Here is a 13,120-nt window from a genome sequence, read left to right as displayed (position 1 = left end):
GGCCTGTCGAGCTTTCGACGTGCTACCATAGGTGCCTAGGTAACTAGTTAGGTAGGTGTACCTTAGGTATCTATTGGATCCCTCTGGAGGTCTTAGGTAAGGTGACCACTGTTGATTCAACGTGGGGTAAAGGTCCATAGGTCGAGATATTTGCGTTCTCTTGATGGATTTGGTGCCCAAAAATTCTAAAACACCAACTACAAGCCTACCACCCACCCTTCTTGACATTACCTACGTTCCACCACCTCGACTGAGGATCTACGCCTCGAAATTGGCGTCCACGAGCTCTGGTAGCCCCAGATGAGTTCACCAACCCGAACATATACCTCCGTTTCCGAACTCCAGAATGTCTAAGGGCGACTCATCCGACTCTGGCGCTCCGGCGCCTCTTGACATGGCCGTCGTTAAACAGGCTCTGTCCTCATCCTCGACCGCTGTTCGAATCACTCATTTGCGCACAATCGAAGACAAATTGGCCCAGAAATGTGCGCAAGCCCTTCTCCTCTTCCATCGTTCTATCAACCAGCTGACCGTAGCTTCGAAGCCCTTGACAGCGCCTCAATTACAAGTCTCCTCCCGCTCCTTTTCGGAACATACGCTTTCTACGCAGATAGGCAATCCAGGCTGTCAGTGCAGAAGTGCCTCGTTGCGCTTATTTCGTCTGGTGCCGACTCCAATACAATCGCCCCGCTCATTACTGCCTTGCGTAAGGAAAGCCAGAAACCTGGCATTGCTCCTACCAATGCATTCGTTCTCGTCGAATGGTGCAGTTTGTTTATGCAATATCTCGATGCCTCGCAGTGGGACCAATTTGCTACCGATATCATCCTAGCAGATGCGGATGCTCTAGAGAAGTGCCACCAGCCCGTTTGCAGGAAGTCTGTAACTCACTCCGCCATCATTGTTACAAGGAGGGGTTTGCGGAAACTCTTCTCTTCGAATGAACTGAGCAAAAAACGGCTTTCTGCTTCTGTTGATGTCCTGACTGCGAAGGGGGCTCAGTCGATCTCAAGGAATGCTGTCTTGCTTGGGGTCATCGCTGGCGTATCCGCCAGGAAGGATCACTTGCGACCTGTTCTCGATTCCCTCAAATCCAGATATTACGATTTCTTCACGAGAGAGATCATTGGCTCTCGAACTAGTGTTCCAGAGCATCTAGTGCTTGGACTCGGTAACTTCTTCGCTTCGTTTGCCACACTTGAAGAAATATCCAAAGAACTGATCCCTGCTCTCGAGAAGGGTCTTCTGCGCGCCCCTGAGGTCATTCTTGGTGGAGTTGTGACGCCTCTTGTTCGTTGCCTCCCTGAGAATTTTGATCTCTCCAAGATCCTTGAGCAGAATCTGCTCAAGCCCCTTTTGTCGAATGCAAAATCTACCAATGCAGCTATTCGTGCTGGCTCTTTAGATGCGTTCAGCGCCCTGGTCAATAAGTCTGGCGATACTGCGTCATTGGAAAAGGTCATCAACGAGGTTGCGACACCCCTGAAATCCGGCAAACTTGCATCTCCTGACCACCGTGTACTGCATGCGCAAATGCTTCAGACAGCACCTCTCTCGAAAGCGAGTGCCGAGCAAGTCGCAAACGCAGTTGCAGTCATCGCTGCCAAAGAAGGTAATGAGAGTGCTTTAGCTGCGGAGACTTCAGCCTTAGCAAAAGCAGTTTCTTTCTTATTGACCAACGATGCTGAGGTCCCCAAAAGTGTGCTGGAATCCGTTAATAAGGGCCTTACTGAAAAGAAAATTACTTCTCGGAAGTACTGGTTGCTCCGTGTCGGTGGCATCTTGCAAACCCTCAATGAAGCGCAATCAGTGTCTTCAGCAATGGCTGCTTTTGTGGACGTAGTGATACCAAAACTCATTACCACTTTCACAGAGGTGACCTCCAATGCAGCTAGTGCTGCTCAGAACGGCCTCATTGTTGGTGCCTACATTCTGACGGCTGTAAGCACACATATTAACCGCGTGCTTCCTGGTTCTGCAGCCGATTTAAGCTTGACAAAAGCAGTGGTTACCAAACAATCACTATCCTTGGATCCCAAGTCATCCTTCCTCCTCAGCCCTCGAATCTACTCCAAGGTCACAGCCGAAGAGGATCTTAAGTGGTTTTCACGGGCTATGAACTCTATCTTTCAAGGCCTTGACAAGGAGGCTGATAATCAGGTTGCCCTCGCTTGGTCTGAAGCAATTATTCACCTAGTTACCGCTCAGAGCGTACCGGCAACTGTTCAGCAGGAGACTTCCAAGACCCTTTCCAGTCTGTACGTTCGTAGTCCAAAACTGGTATCAGGTTTCATTATCGCCGGCCTTTGGGATTATCTGAAGCACTCTGGATCTCCTGAGAAGGAACCATCATCAGGCGCTCATAACTTGATCCAGGTTGTGAAGGCTATCTGTTTGACCCCCAGTGACATCGAAAAGTCCGGGGAAACCATCAACACAGAGGATCTGGAGGCACAGGCAAACAACCTCCTTGTTCTGGCCCGCCCAGAGCTGATTCCTAGGGCAAACTGGATCGATTTGTGCCTCCGGATGGAACTGGACCCTGGCAATCTAGTCAAGAAGTACCAAGATGAGCTTTTGACAGAAATAGAGAATCAAACATCGTTCTCCCAGAAGGTTTGCATGACACTCCCGGGGTACAAGAATCTCATTAACCAATACCGACAGGTTGACGCCATAAAAAAAGCTGCGTACAACGCAGCTGCTGACTTGGCTTTTGTTGCTCCCGAAGCCATTATACCGCGCCTGCTGGAGACCCTCAGCCGCGATCTCAACGCCGAGCAACTCCACGATGTTGGTCCTGTCGAAGCGGCCATTTTCAGAACGCCTGAGGGTACCGTGTTCGTTGATGTGCTTGCAAAGAAGTCTCAGCAAGTCTTGGACAAAAATAAAAAGGATTATGACATTCTCAAGTGGGAGGAAGAACTTAGGAGTCAGCTTGAAAGGAAGAAGGGCCAACAGAAGAAGCTGACCCCAGAAGAGAACGCAAAAGTCAATGCTCAACTCAAGAAAGAGAGCCTGATCAGGCAATCTATAACTGAGATCGAGGCAAAACTTTTGCGGGGCATTGGCATTATCCGAAGCCTTGCCACTGGTCCACCAACAGATGCTGCCCAATGGCTCGGTACTGCGGTTTCACTCTTGATCGACATTATGGACGCCGGTGCTACAATGATCACTGGTGATGCAGCTCCATTGGCTTACATAACTTGCGCAAAGAAGGTCACAGAGCGTCTGGGCTCGATGAGGCCTTTTGTTGGCGTCGCGGCCCTCAGGCTGCGCGGCGTGTCGCTGGCAGACAACTATCAAGAGGAAGCTGTGGAAGATTTGGTAACAAGGGTTTTGTACCGTTTACGATTTGCTGGCGAGCAGCGACCTTTCGACTCTGTATCACTCATCTACGCGTTACCGCTCGTGCTGGAGCTTCTCCGTAAAGGTGGAGTTGGTGATTCGCCCGATGATGCAGATGCTCAGCTAGTATTGGCCATCGAGTTCCTCTCATACCATACAGATGTCTGTAGTGATGAAGCTGTTCCTCGTGCTGAGCTCCTTTCAGTTCTTATCACTTCTATGCAGGCATATGCTCAGCATTACAAGCTCCTGAGAGACTGTTTTGCTGATATGTGCCGCTGCATCGCACCAAACATGGACCGTGATGAGATGGTTATTCTTGCCAAGGGTGCGCTGGTGCCTGAAGCGCGAGTCAGATCAACTGTGCTGCAATCCATCAGCGCTGAAATTGACATGAGCGAGCTTGGCTACTCCAGTGAAATCTGGATCGCTGCTCATGACGATGAGGAAGAAAACCAAGATCTCGGTCGGGAGATATGGGAGGAGAGTGGCTTCGAAGTGACGCCGGAAGTGCCACTTAAAATGTTACCTTTCCTCGAGAGCAAAGATGGGCAGTTGCGCCGTGCCGCTGCTCGCTCCCTGTCTGAAGCAGCTAGCTTACATGATGAGTCTTTACCTGCGGCGCTTGACCAGCTCAAGGCCACTTATGTCGAGCTTGCTAAGCCCCGAGTTCAACAGCTCGATGAGTTCGGCATGCCCAAAAAGATGGATCTGTCCGATCCTTGGGAAGGAAGGCAAGGTATTGCTACAGCTTTCAAAGAGATTGCTCCAGTTTTCAAGGTTGATCAGCTCGATCCTTTCTTTGACTTCCTCATCGATGCCGGTCCTCTTGGAGATAACAACGATGCAGTGAGAGGTGAAATGCTGGATGCTTCGATTACGGCCATTGAAATTCACGGCAAGGGCATCCTTGATGAGCTCATGTCAAAATTCGAACAGACCTTGGAACAGCCAGACAAAAACAGCGACGCTGCTGACCGTGTCAACGAGGCAGTGATTATTATGTACGGTGCCTTGGCTCGCCATTTGAGCCCTGGTGATCCCAAGATACCTATCGTTATCGACCGCCTCGTGACAACTCTAAGTACGCCCTCGGAGACGGTACAATATGCCATTGCTGAATGCCTGCCTCCCCTGATCCGGGCCTGCCCTGACCAGTCTTCCAAATACTTTGGTCAAATCATGGAGCAGCTCCTCACTTCTAAAAAGTATGCTGTTCAGCGAGGATCGGCTTATGGTCTGGCTGGCCTTGTAATGGGCAGAGGCATCGCGGCACTAAGAGAGTACCGAGTTCTGTCAACTCTCACTGACGCAATGGAAAACAAAAAGGAGGCAAATCAGCGTGAGGCCGCTTTGCTAGCATACGAACTTCTCTCAACTATGCTTGGACGCGTCTTTGAACCTTACGTGATCCAGATTGTGCCTCAGCTGCTGACGGGCTTCGGTGACGCTAACGCAAACGTTCGCGAGGCTTGTCTGGCAGCGGCTAAGTCGTGCTTTGCGAAGCTAAGCTCTTACGGTGTGAAGAGAATCATGCCAACTCTGCTTGATGGTCTTGAAGAGCAACAGTGGAGGAGCAAGAAGGGTGCTTGTGACCTTCTTGGTGCAATGGCATACCTCGATCCGCAGCAGCTCGCCAACAGTCTGCCAGACATCATTCCCCCTCTGACAGGTGTGTTAAACGACAGCCACAAGGAAGTAAGGGCCGCCGCAAACCGAAGCTTAAAGAGGTTTGGTGAAGTCATCAACAATCCAGAAATTAAATCGTTGGTCGACATTATTTTGAAGGCTCTGAGTGACCCTACAAAGTATACAGATGAAGCCCTGGACTCGCTCATCAAGGTCCAGTTTGTTCATTACCTCGATGCTCCATCTTTGGCATTGGTCACTCGCATTCTGCAGCGTGGTTTGGGCGACCGTTCCAATACCAAGCGCAAGGCAGCTCAGGTAATCGGCAGCTTGGCTCATCTGACCGAAAAGAAGGACGTGGTCATGCATTTGCCCGTACTTGTGGCTGGTCTAAAGATTGCCATTGTCGACCCTGTGCCTACCACTCGAGCGACGGCTTCCAGAGCGTTGGGTTCTTTGGTCGAGAAGCTTGGAGAAGACACACTTCCCGATCTTATTCCTGGCCTGATGCAGACTCTCAAATCAGATACTGGTGCTGGTGATCGATTGGGATCCGCTCAGGCTCTCAGCGAGGTGCTCGCTGGGTTGGGAACGACAAGGCTGGAGGAGACTCTTCCCACCATTCTTCAAAATGTCGAATCCTCAAAGCCGGCCGTTCGCGAAGGCTTTATGTCACTTTTTATTTTCCTCCCAGTCTGTTTTGGCAACAGCTTCTCCAATTACTTGGGTCGCATCGTACCACCTATTCTGGCTGGTCTTGCCGATGATGTCGAATCGATTCGTGAAACCGCACTGCGTGCAGGTCGTCTGCTAGTCAAGAATTTTGCTGCTCGTGCTGTCGATCTCCTCCTTCCAGAACTTGAACGCGGCCTCGCGGACGACAGCTACAGAATCCGACTTAGCTCTGTCGAACTTGTAGGGGATCTTCTCTTCAACCTTACCGGTATCAAGGCTGGAACCGAGGCTGAGGACATTGAGGAGGACGAGAACATCAAAGAAGCAGGCGCTTCTCTGAAGGAAACACTCGGAGAGGAGAAGCGGAATAAGATACTTTCTGCACTCTACGTATGCCGCTGCGATACAGCTGGGGCCGTTCGCTCGGCCGCTATTGCTGTCTGGAAGGTTCTTGTTCACAGCCCGAGAACCCTGAAGGAGCTTGTGCCAACCCTCACACAACTTCTGATCCGTCGCTTGGGAAGTTCCAACATGGAACACAAGGTCATTGCCAGCAATGCCCTAGGAGAACTTATCCGAAAGGCTGGAGACAGTGTTCTGTCCAGTCTTCTTCCCACTTTGGAAGAAGGCCTTCAGACATCGACAGATGTTGACGCTAAGCAGGGTATTTGCTTTGCCTTGAGAGAGCTTATCTCTTCTGCGTCGCCGGAGGCTCTTGAGGATCACGAAAAGACCCTGATTTCCGTCGTTCGTACCGCACTGACAGATTCTGACGAGAATGTTCGAGAAGCCGCTGCTGAAGCATTTGATTCGCTTCAGCAAATCTTTGGCAAGCGAGCAGTTGATCAAGTTCTTCCTTTCCTTCTCAACCTCTTGCGTTCCGAGCGTGACGCAGACAATGCTCTGCAGGCACTCCTCACCCTGCTCACTGAGACGACACGCTCGAATATTATTCTGCCAAACCTCATCCCAACCCTCACGACACCACCCATATCAGCCTTCGACGCCAAGGCTCTTGCATCTCTGTCCAAGGTTGCTGGTCCTGCGATGAACCGTCGTCTCCCCAACATTATCAATTCGCTCATGGATAACGAGATAAATTGTAACGACGATGGCCTTCGGGAAGAGCTGGCAACATCTTTCGACACCGTCATTCAGTCGATTGACGAATACGATGGTCTCAATACAGTCATGAACGTTCTACTGCAGCTTCTCAAACACGAGGATCACCGACGCCGAGCGGCTACTGCTCGCCATCTGGGCAACTTTTTTGCCGCTGCCAGCGTGGATTATTCCAGATACAACCAGGATATCATTCGTTCATTGCTTAACTCCTTTGACGACAGAGATACAGATGTCGTCAAGACTGCATGGGTGGCTCTCAGCGCATTCACAAAGAAGCTGCGAAAGGAGGAGATGGAGTCACTCGTCGTTTCCACGCGACAAACTCTTCAGCGTATCGGCGTCGCAGGAGCAAACCTGCGCGGGTTCGAGCTACCCAAGGGCATCAATGCTATTCTACCAATCTTCCTGCAAGGTTTGATGAATGGTACTGCAGACCAAAGAGTTCAAGCTGCTCTGGGTATTTCAGACATCGTTGACAGAACAAGCGAGGCCTCTCTGAAACCATTCGTTACCCAGATTACTGGTCCTCTGATCCGTGTCGTTTCAGAGCGCGCCACTGAAGTCAAGTCGGCGATCCTTCTGACACTCAATAATCTCCTGGATAAGATGCCTGCGGCATTGAAACCTTTTCTCCCACAGCTTCAACGTACATTTGCCAAGTCTCTTGCGGACCCATCCAGTGAGACTTTGAGAACACGGGCTGCCAAGGCACTGGGTACTTTGATCAAGTATACGCCTCGTATCGATCCGTTGATTGCTGAACTAGTCACTGGGTCGAAGACGGCCGATCCCGGTGTCAAGACGGCCATGCTCAAGGCCTTGTATGAAGTTATCAGTAAGGCGGGTGCGAATATGGGTGAGGCATCACGAGCTTCTGTCTTGTCACTTATCGACATGGACACGGACGAGAGAGATGAGACTATGACCATCACTAATGCCAAGTTGCTGGGAGCTCTCATCAAAAATGTTCCTGAGGAAGCCGCTCATGGTTTATTGAAGAACCGCGTGGCGACGTCGCATTTCACTCATTCATCTGTCCTTGCCCTGAACTCGGTACTCGCGGAATCACCAGACGCGCTGCTTCAAAGCCCCTTGGCTGATGACTTGCCCGATTTGCTTTGCCAGGGCGTCACCAACAAGAACGTAAGCCACATCTATATTCCCAGATCGAATATGATTCGTAAACTGACAGCCGTCTAGGTATTTGTTGCAGACAATTGCATTCTGGCAACTGGGAAGTACCTGCTATCTGATTCTCCCAAGACATTTGAGACGACAAAGGGAATTTTTGAAGCCCTTGCCTCTGTGATCCAACCTGGCAATGCAACCGACTCACGCAGACTTGCACTGGTTGTCGTTCGTACTGTCAGTCGCAATGATATGGAGATGGTCCGACCTCATATCGCCCTGTTAGCACAACCCATATTTGCCAGTGTTCGCGACCCCGTTATTCCCGTCAAGCTCGCTGCTGAAGCGGCATTTGTGGAGCTTTTCAATGTGGCTGATGAAGAGAGCCGCATTTTCGATAAATTCATGGCTGGTCATGGAGCAGATCTGCCAGCCAACACCAAGAGGAGCATGGGAGACTATTTTAAACGTGTCGCCATGAGGCTAGGCTCTCAAGCCCGCGAGAGGCGCGAGGCTGAGGGTGGACAGGGGGGATTGGGACTGTCCAATGATGAAGCTGAGGATGAGAAGGAGATTTGGAGTGTGGGAAAGGTTGATGTGGGCAGCGAAGCCTTCTCATAATATGTAAAAGAGCATATCGCAAACACAATCTAAGGCTGTCTGGGCATATGTCCTGGGCGGATGCCGTTAAATGTACCGTTCCACTCGATGAACAGTTGGTAAATTCACCACAAATCATGTCTACTTGTTACCTTGATAACGAAGATTTGATCATGCATGCTAAAGTAGAAGGAACCAACGGTCTACAATTGCAATTCTAAACTTCCATTTGGTATAGCTCTTTTAACACACACTCCTGCTGTCCACAACAGTGCGAATTGTATATCATCTTCGCATCCTTCTCAATTAGATCGAAATGAAAAATGGTTATCTCGATAAGACCCCGAAATCAAATTTCAAAATCATGATTCATTGATAATTTATTCACCTTTAAAATGCATAGGTAGTTCTAATTTAATGCACTAACATGCTCCTGCCAATTTCGACCCTGAGGGTCACGTGCAGCCCTCGCTTGACGTTCTGGGATTAGCGTGAACCCACAGAAGGAGTTGCAAGCAGAGAAATTCTGGCCTCGCAACCCCTCTCACCAGTCTTCATCACCCAACATCCATCGAGGACCGGCCATCACCACCCAACGACAATCAAGATGTAAGTCCATCCGAACGATCAGTACAAGCGAGGAGGCGATGCAAGAAGAGCTTTGGAAACAAGTATATGAACTGGTTGCAATGCCTTTTGATGGTGTCGCCACGGATTCGGTGGATTGGAAAATTTGGGACATGACAACATTATCAGAGGGTACTGGTGGCTAACTAATGATTTCTTCCTCAACTACAGGGTCAATCTGCGAACTCAGAAGCGCCTGGCCTCAGCGGTCATCGGCTGTGGCAAGCGCAAGATCTGGCTCGACCCCAACGAGCAGAGCGAGATCTCCAACGCCAACTCTCGCCAGACCATCCGAAAGCTTATCTCCGATGGCCTCATCATTCGAAAGCCCGTCACCCAGCACTCACGATCGCGCGCTCGCGAGCTGAACCTCGCCCGACGAGAGGGCCGACACCGTGGCTATGGTAAGCGTAAGGGTACCGCCGATGCCCGTATGCCTAGCCAGGTCCTCTGGATGCGCCGCCTCCGAGTCCTCCGCCGTCTCTTGGTCAAGTACCGTGCCAGTGGCAAGATCGATAAGCACCTCTACCACGAGCTGTACCATAGCAGCAAGGGTAACGCTTTCAAGCACAAGCGTGCCCTCGTCGAGCACGTACGTTTTATTAATGATGCCCCTTTCTCGGGGGCCACGCTCGGGACATTCGCTGACATGGAGTTTTTGATCTAGATTCACCGTGCCAAGGCTGAGAAGGCCCGTGAGACTGCCCTTCAGGAGGAGATGGATGCCAAGCGTGCGAAGAACAAGGCTGCCCGCGAGCGCAAGCAGGAGCGTGCGGTGGCGAAGCGAAATGCTCTCCTTGCCGAGGAGTAAGATTAAACCTAGTGGACAATGACAACATTTCGGTCTTGAGAGGAGGCTGCATTCGGAGTCTACGGGTTGGGTCTCTTTTTATGCCCTTCTGGTTTCTACACTTGTACCGGCGGGGGTTCAGGCATGTAGCATTGAAAAAAATGGAATCGATGATGCTCGGATGCTTGGATGTTTCACCATTTACGACCTTCTCGTGAGCACTTGTTCCGCTCATCACGACTTAAGTACCACCAGCGTTTTAAAAAATAATGTGCGCGGTCTGGCTTATCATGAGAGCATTGTTCGTGACGTCTCATCTATGTCGGTAACTCGATTAGCGAGTGTGAATTGTCGAAAACTGAGCCACAATCAAAAGTCCCGACCCTCTGCATGATTGGAACGTTGCCTGCACTAACTACTCCCTATCTGAACAATCAGGAATTCAACCAGACCTGAGGCAGCGCTTCCGCTTGGCTGGACAAGCTCATATCACCCAAGTGGAGGTGTCTAGCCTAAAAGTGCCAACGAGCTGACGATATCAAAGGCAGCCAGATGATATCGTGGAAATCAAGCAAGAAAAGGCCTAGTTGGGCCGCTTCTTCTTGAATATAAATAAAAAAAAGCTACCCAAGGCAATGGGTGGTGAGGTTGCACCAGCTCCAGACGGACCGGACCTATGTGTTGTCTAAACCATGCCATCACACCCAACCTCATCTTAGGAGATAAGAAGTGACGGAGGAAAACCAAGCAAACAGCTATACTACATAGTGAGTATTATGGTCGAGTTGTTTTGTACCTACTTTGATTGTAGCCACGAGGTAGTCATGTGGCTGCAGCATGTAAGGCCAGAAATGCATGTCGCAGAGTGCGCTCAATGTATTTGGTCATCCGGCGTGAGTTTTTTTTTTTTTTTAGTGTTTTTTTTTAATCCAATGAAGCTACCAACAGATGTTCCATTCGCTCTGGAAGACGAGTGCTAAATTCAAGAGTTACAGATCTCAACTACCTAAGCATTACAGCTGGTACTTTGTGCGAGAGTATCGTATTTGGAGCACCATGGTTGGTGTGCGTCCTGAGTCTTGCTGCTGCTGCTATGGATCCATCCATGAGACAGTCACTCATCATTCGAGTCGCGGCCCTGTCCGAACTTCCTCCACCTCCACCCTCCACCCTCCACCCTCCGCCTCCGCCTACAGTCGTCGGCACTAATTAAGTCCCATCGTATCAGTCGATGACGTCCTGAGTGAACGCGCCGTTGGACTACAGCAAGCACCTCTTGAAGCTCTTTTGCTTTGCCGCAAATAGAACCCTCAATTTGTCTCTCCCATAAGCGTTCGCATCATTCGATCTCGGTGTCTTGCCATCGACTGCCAAGCACGCTATGTCTCTAGCTGGTGTGAGAGGCACCTCGCGTGTCCTGCGTAACATCGCAAGGCCAGCTGCTGTATTCACGACATGTACTCGAGCCGCATCTTCCATAGCTCTGGAGGACCAGCAGCAGGTGCGTCTTCTTCAATTGGGTTGTTTCAAAAAGTTTAGCATCTAATGCTCCCGTTCCTCACCCTAGGCCCTCTCAGCCCATCTGAGCAAAGCTGACCCCGCTGTCTTCGACATCATTGAGAAGGTTGGTCGCACTGATGCTACACATTCTATCTGCTTCCCCTGTGCTGACGGCTTGGGCAGGAGAAAGACCGCCAGAAGCATTTCATCAATCTGATCCCCTCTGAGAACTTTACCTCCCAGGCTGTGCTCGATGCTCTCGGTAGCGTGATGCAGAGTGAGCTTTAGTAGCCAAGAATCGAACGACGGCAGACCTTGAGACTAACGTTGGCTGTAGATAAATACTCTGAAGGATACCCAGGGGCCCGTTACTATGGCGGGAATGAATTTATCGACCAGGCCGAAAGGCTTTGTCAACAGCGTGCCCTTGAATCGTTCGGACTCGACCCAAAGTTATGGGGTGTCAATGTTCAAGGTTGGTTGCTAGGAGCTTTTCTCTCAAGTGACTTACACGGGCGCATGTGATACTGACTACGACCTCTCAGCTCTCTCTGGCGCTCCAGCGAACCTCTATGTCTACTCTGCCTTGCTCAACACCCATGATCGGTTAATGGGTCTCGATCTACCACATGGCGGCCATCTATCTCATGGTTACCAAACGCCCACAAAGAAGGTTTCAGCGATATCAAAGTACTTCGAAACTTTACCGTACCGACTGGACGAGACTACAGGATATATCGACTACAACAAGTTGGAGGAGATGGCATGCATATATAGGCCAAAGATTATTGTCGCTGGTGCGAGTGCTTATAGCCGACTAATCGACTATCAGCGCATGCGGGAGATCTGCGACAAGATCAACGCCTACCTACTGGCCGATATCGCCCACATTTCTGGCCTTGTTGCAGCAAAGGTCATTCCTGGTCCCTTCGCCTACGCCGACATCGTAACCACAACGAGCCACAAGAGTCTAAGGGGTCCCCGAGGTGCTCTGATCTTTTATAGGAAAGGAGTGCGGAGGCAAAATGCCAAGACGAAGGAAGATATTCTCTATGATCTCGAAGGTGCTATCAACAGCTCTGTGTTTCCCGGTCACCAAGGCGGTCCGCATAACCACACCATCACCGCTCTTGCTGTAGCTCTCAAACAAGCCCAGACTCCAGAGTTCCAAGCATATCAGTCTCAGGTTCTGAAAAACGCCAAGGCTTTCGCAAAGCGGCTGAGCGAGCCCAAGGGCAAAGGTGGCTTGGGATACAAGCTTGTCAGTGGAGGTACAGATAACCACCTAGTCCTGGCTGATCTCAAACCCCAGGGCATTGACGGTGGCCGAGTTGAGCGTGTCTTGGAGTTGGTAGGTGTGGCAGCCAACAAAAACACAGTCCCAGGGGATCGTTCTGCTTTGGTTCCTGGTGGCCTTCGCATGGGTACTCCTGCCATGACTACCCGTGGCTTTAACGAGGATGATTTCGTTCGTGTTGCTGACGTTGTGGATCGTGCCGTCACCATCACTTCTCGTATTGACAAAGCTGCTAGAAAAGCAGCAGAGGAGAAAGGTGAGAAGAGCCCTGGCAAGATAAAGGTTTTCCTAGATCACCTCGGTGATGGTGAGACAGAATCCGAAATTGTCCAACTACGAAGTGAGGTTGAGGATTGGGTTGGCACATATCCTCTTCCATGGAGCACCTCGGAATAATC

General features: G+C 50.5%; 3 protein-coding genes across 3 annotated transcripts; all 3 read left to right on the top strand.

Annotated features, from left to right (window-relative positions):
• Positions 1-346: 346 nt before the first annotated feature.
• On the top strand, positions 347-8,529 carry FPRO_08167 (putative translation activator GCN1; the record flags this gene model as incomplete). Its single annotated transcript, XM_031233697.1, has 3 exons — positions 347-485; positions 611-7,923; positions 7,981-8,529. 3 exons carry the CDS (start codon positions 347-349, stop codon positions 8,527-8,529), a joined length of 8,001 nt encoding a protein of 2,666 aa, XP_031083508.1.
• Positions 8,530-8,935: 406 nt separating this feature from the next.
• Positions 8,936-9,946, top strand: FPRO_08168 (putative translation activator GCN1; the record flags this gene model as incomplete). The annotated part of the gene is made up of 4 exons (XM_031233696.1): positions 8,936-8,962; positions 8,999-9,117; positions 9,307-9,727; positions 9,803-9,946. The coding sequence occupies 4 exons, from the start codon at positions 8,936-8,938 to the stop codon at positions 9,944-9,946; spliced, it is 711 nt and encodes a 236-aa protein (XP_031083507.1).
• A 1,360-nt stretch (positions 9,947-11,306) lies between these two features.
• FPRO_08169 (putative glycine hydroxymethyltransferase) lies at positions 11,307-13,118 on the top strand (the record flags this gene model as incomplete). Its single annotated transcript, XM_031233695.1, has 5 exons — positions 11,307-11,426; positions 11,493-11,549; positions 11,609-11,702; positions 11,763-11,900; positions 11,971-13,118. The coding sequence occupies 5 exons, from the start codon at positions 11,307-11,309 to the stop codon at positions 13,116-13,118; spliced, it is 1,557 nt and encodes a 518-aa protein (XP_031083506.1).
• Between the last annotated feature and the right edge of the window lie 2 nt (positions 13,119-13,120).

Source organism: Fusarium proliferatum (genome assembly GCF_900067095.1).
Source record: "Fusarium proliferatum ET1 genome assembly, contig: FPRO_scaffold007, whole genome shotgun sequence".
Lineage (NCBI taxonomy): Eukaryota > Fungi > Ascomycota > Sordariomycetes > Hypocreales > Nectriaceae > Fusarium > Fusarium proliferatum.
This window is presented reverse-complemented; position numbering and strand designations above follow the sequence as displayed.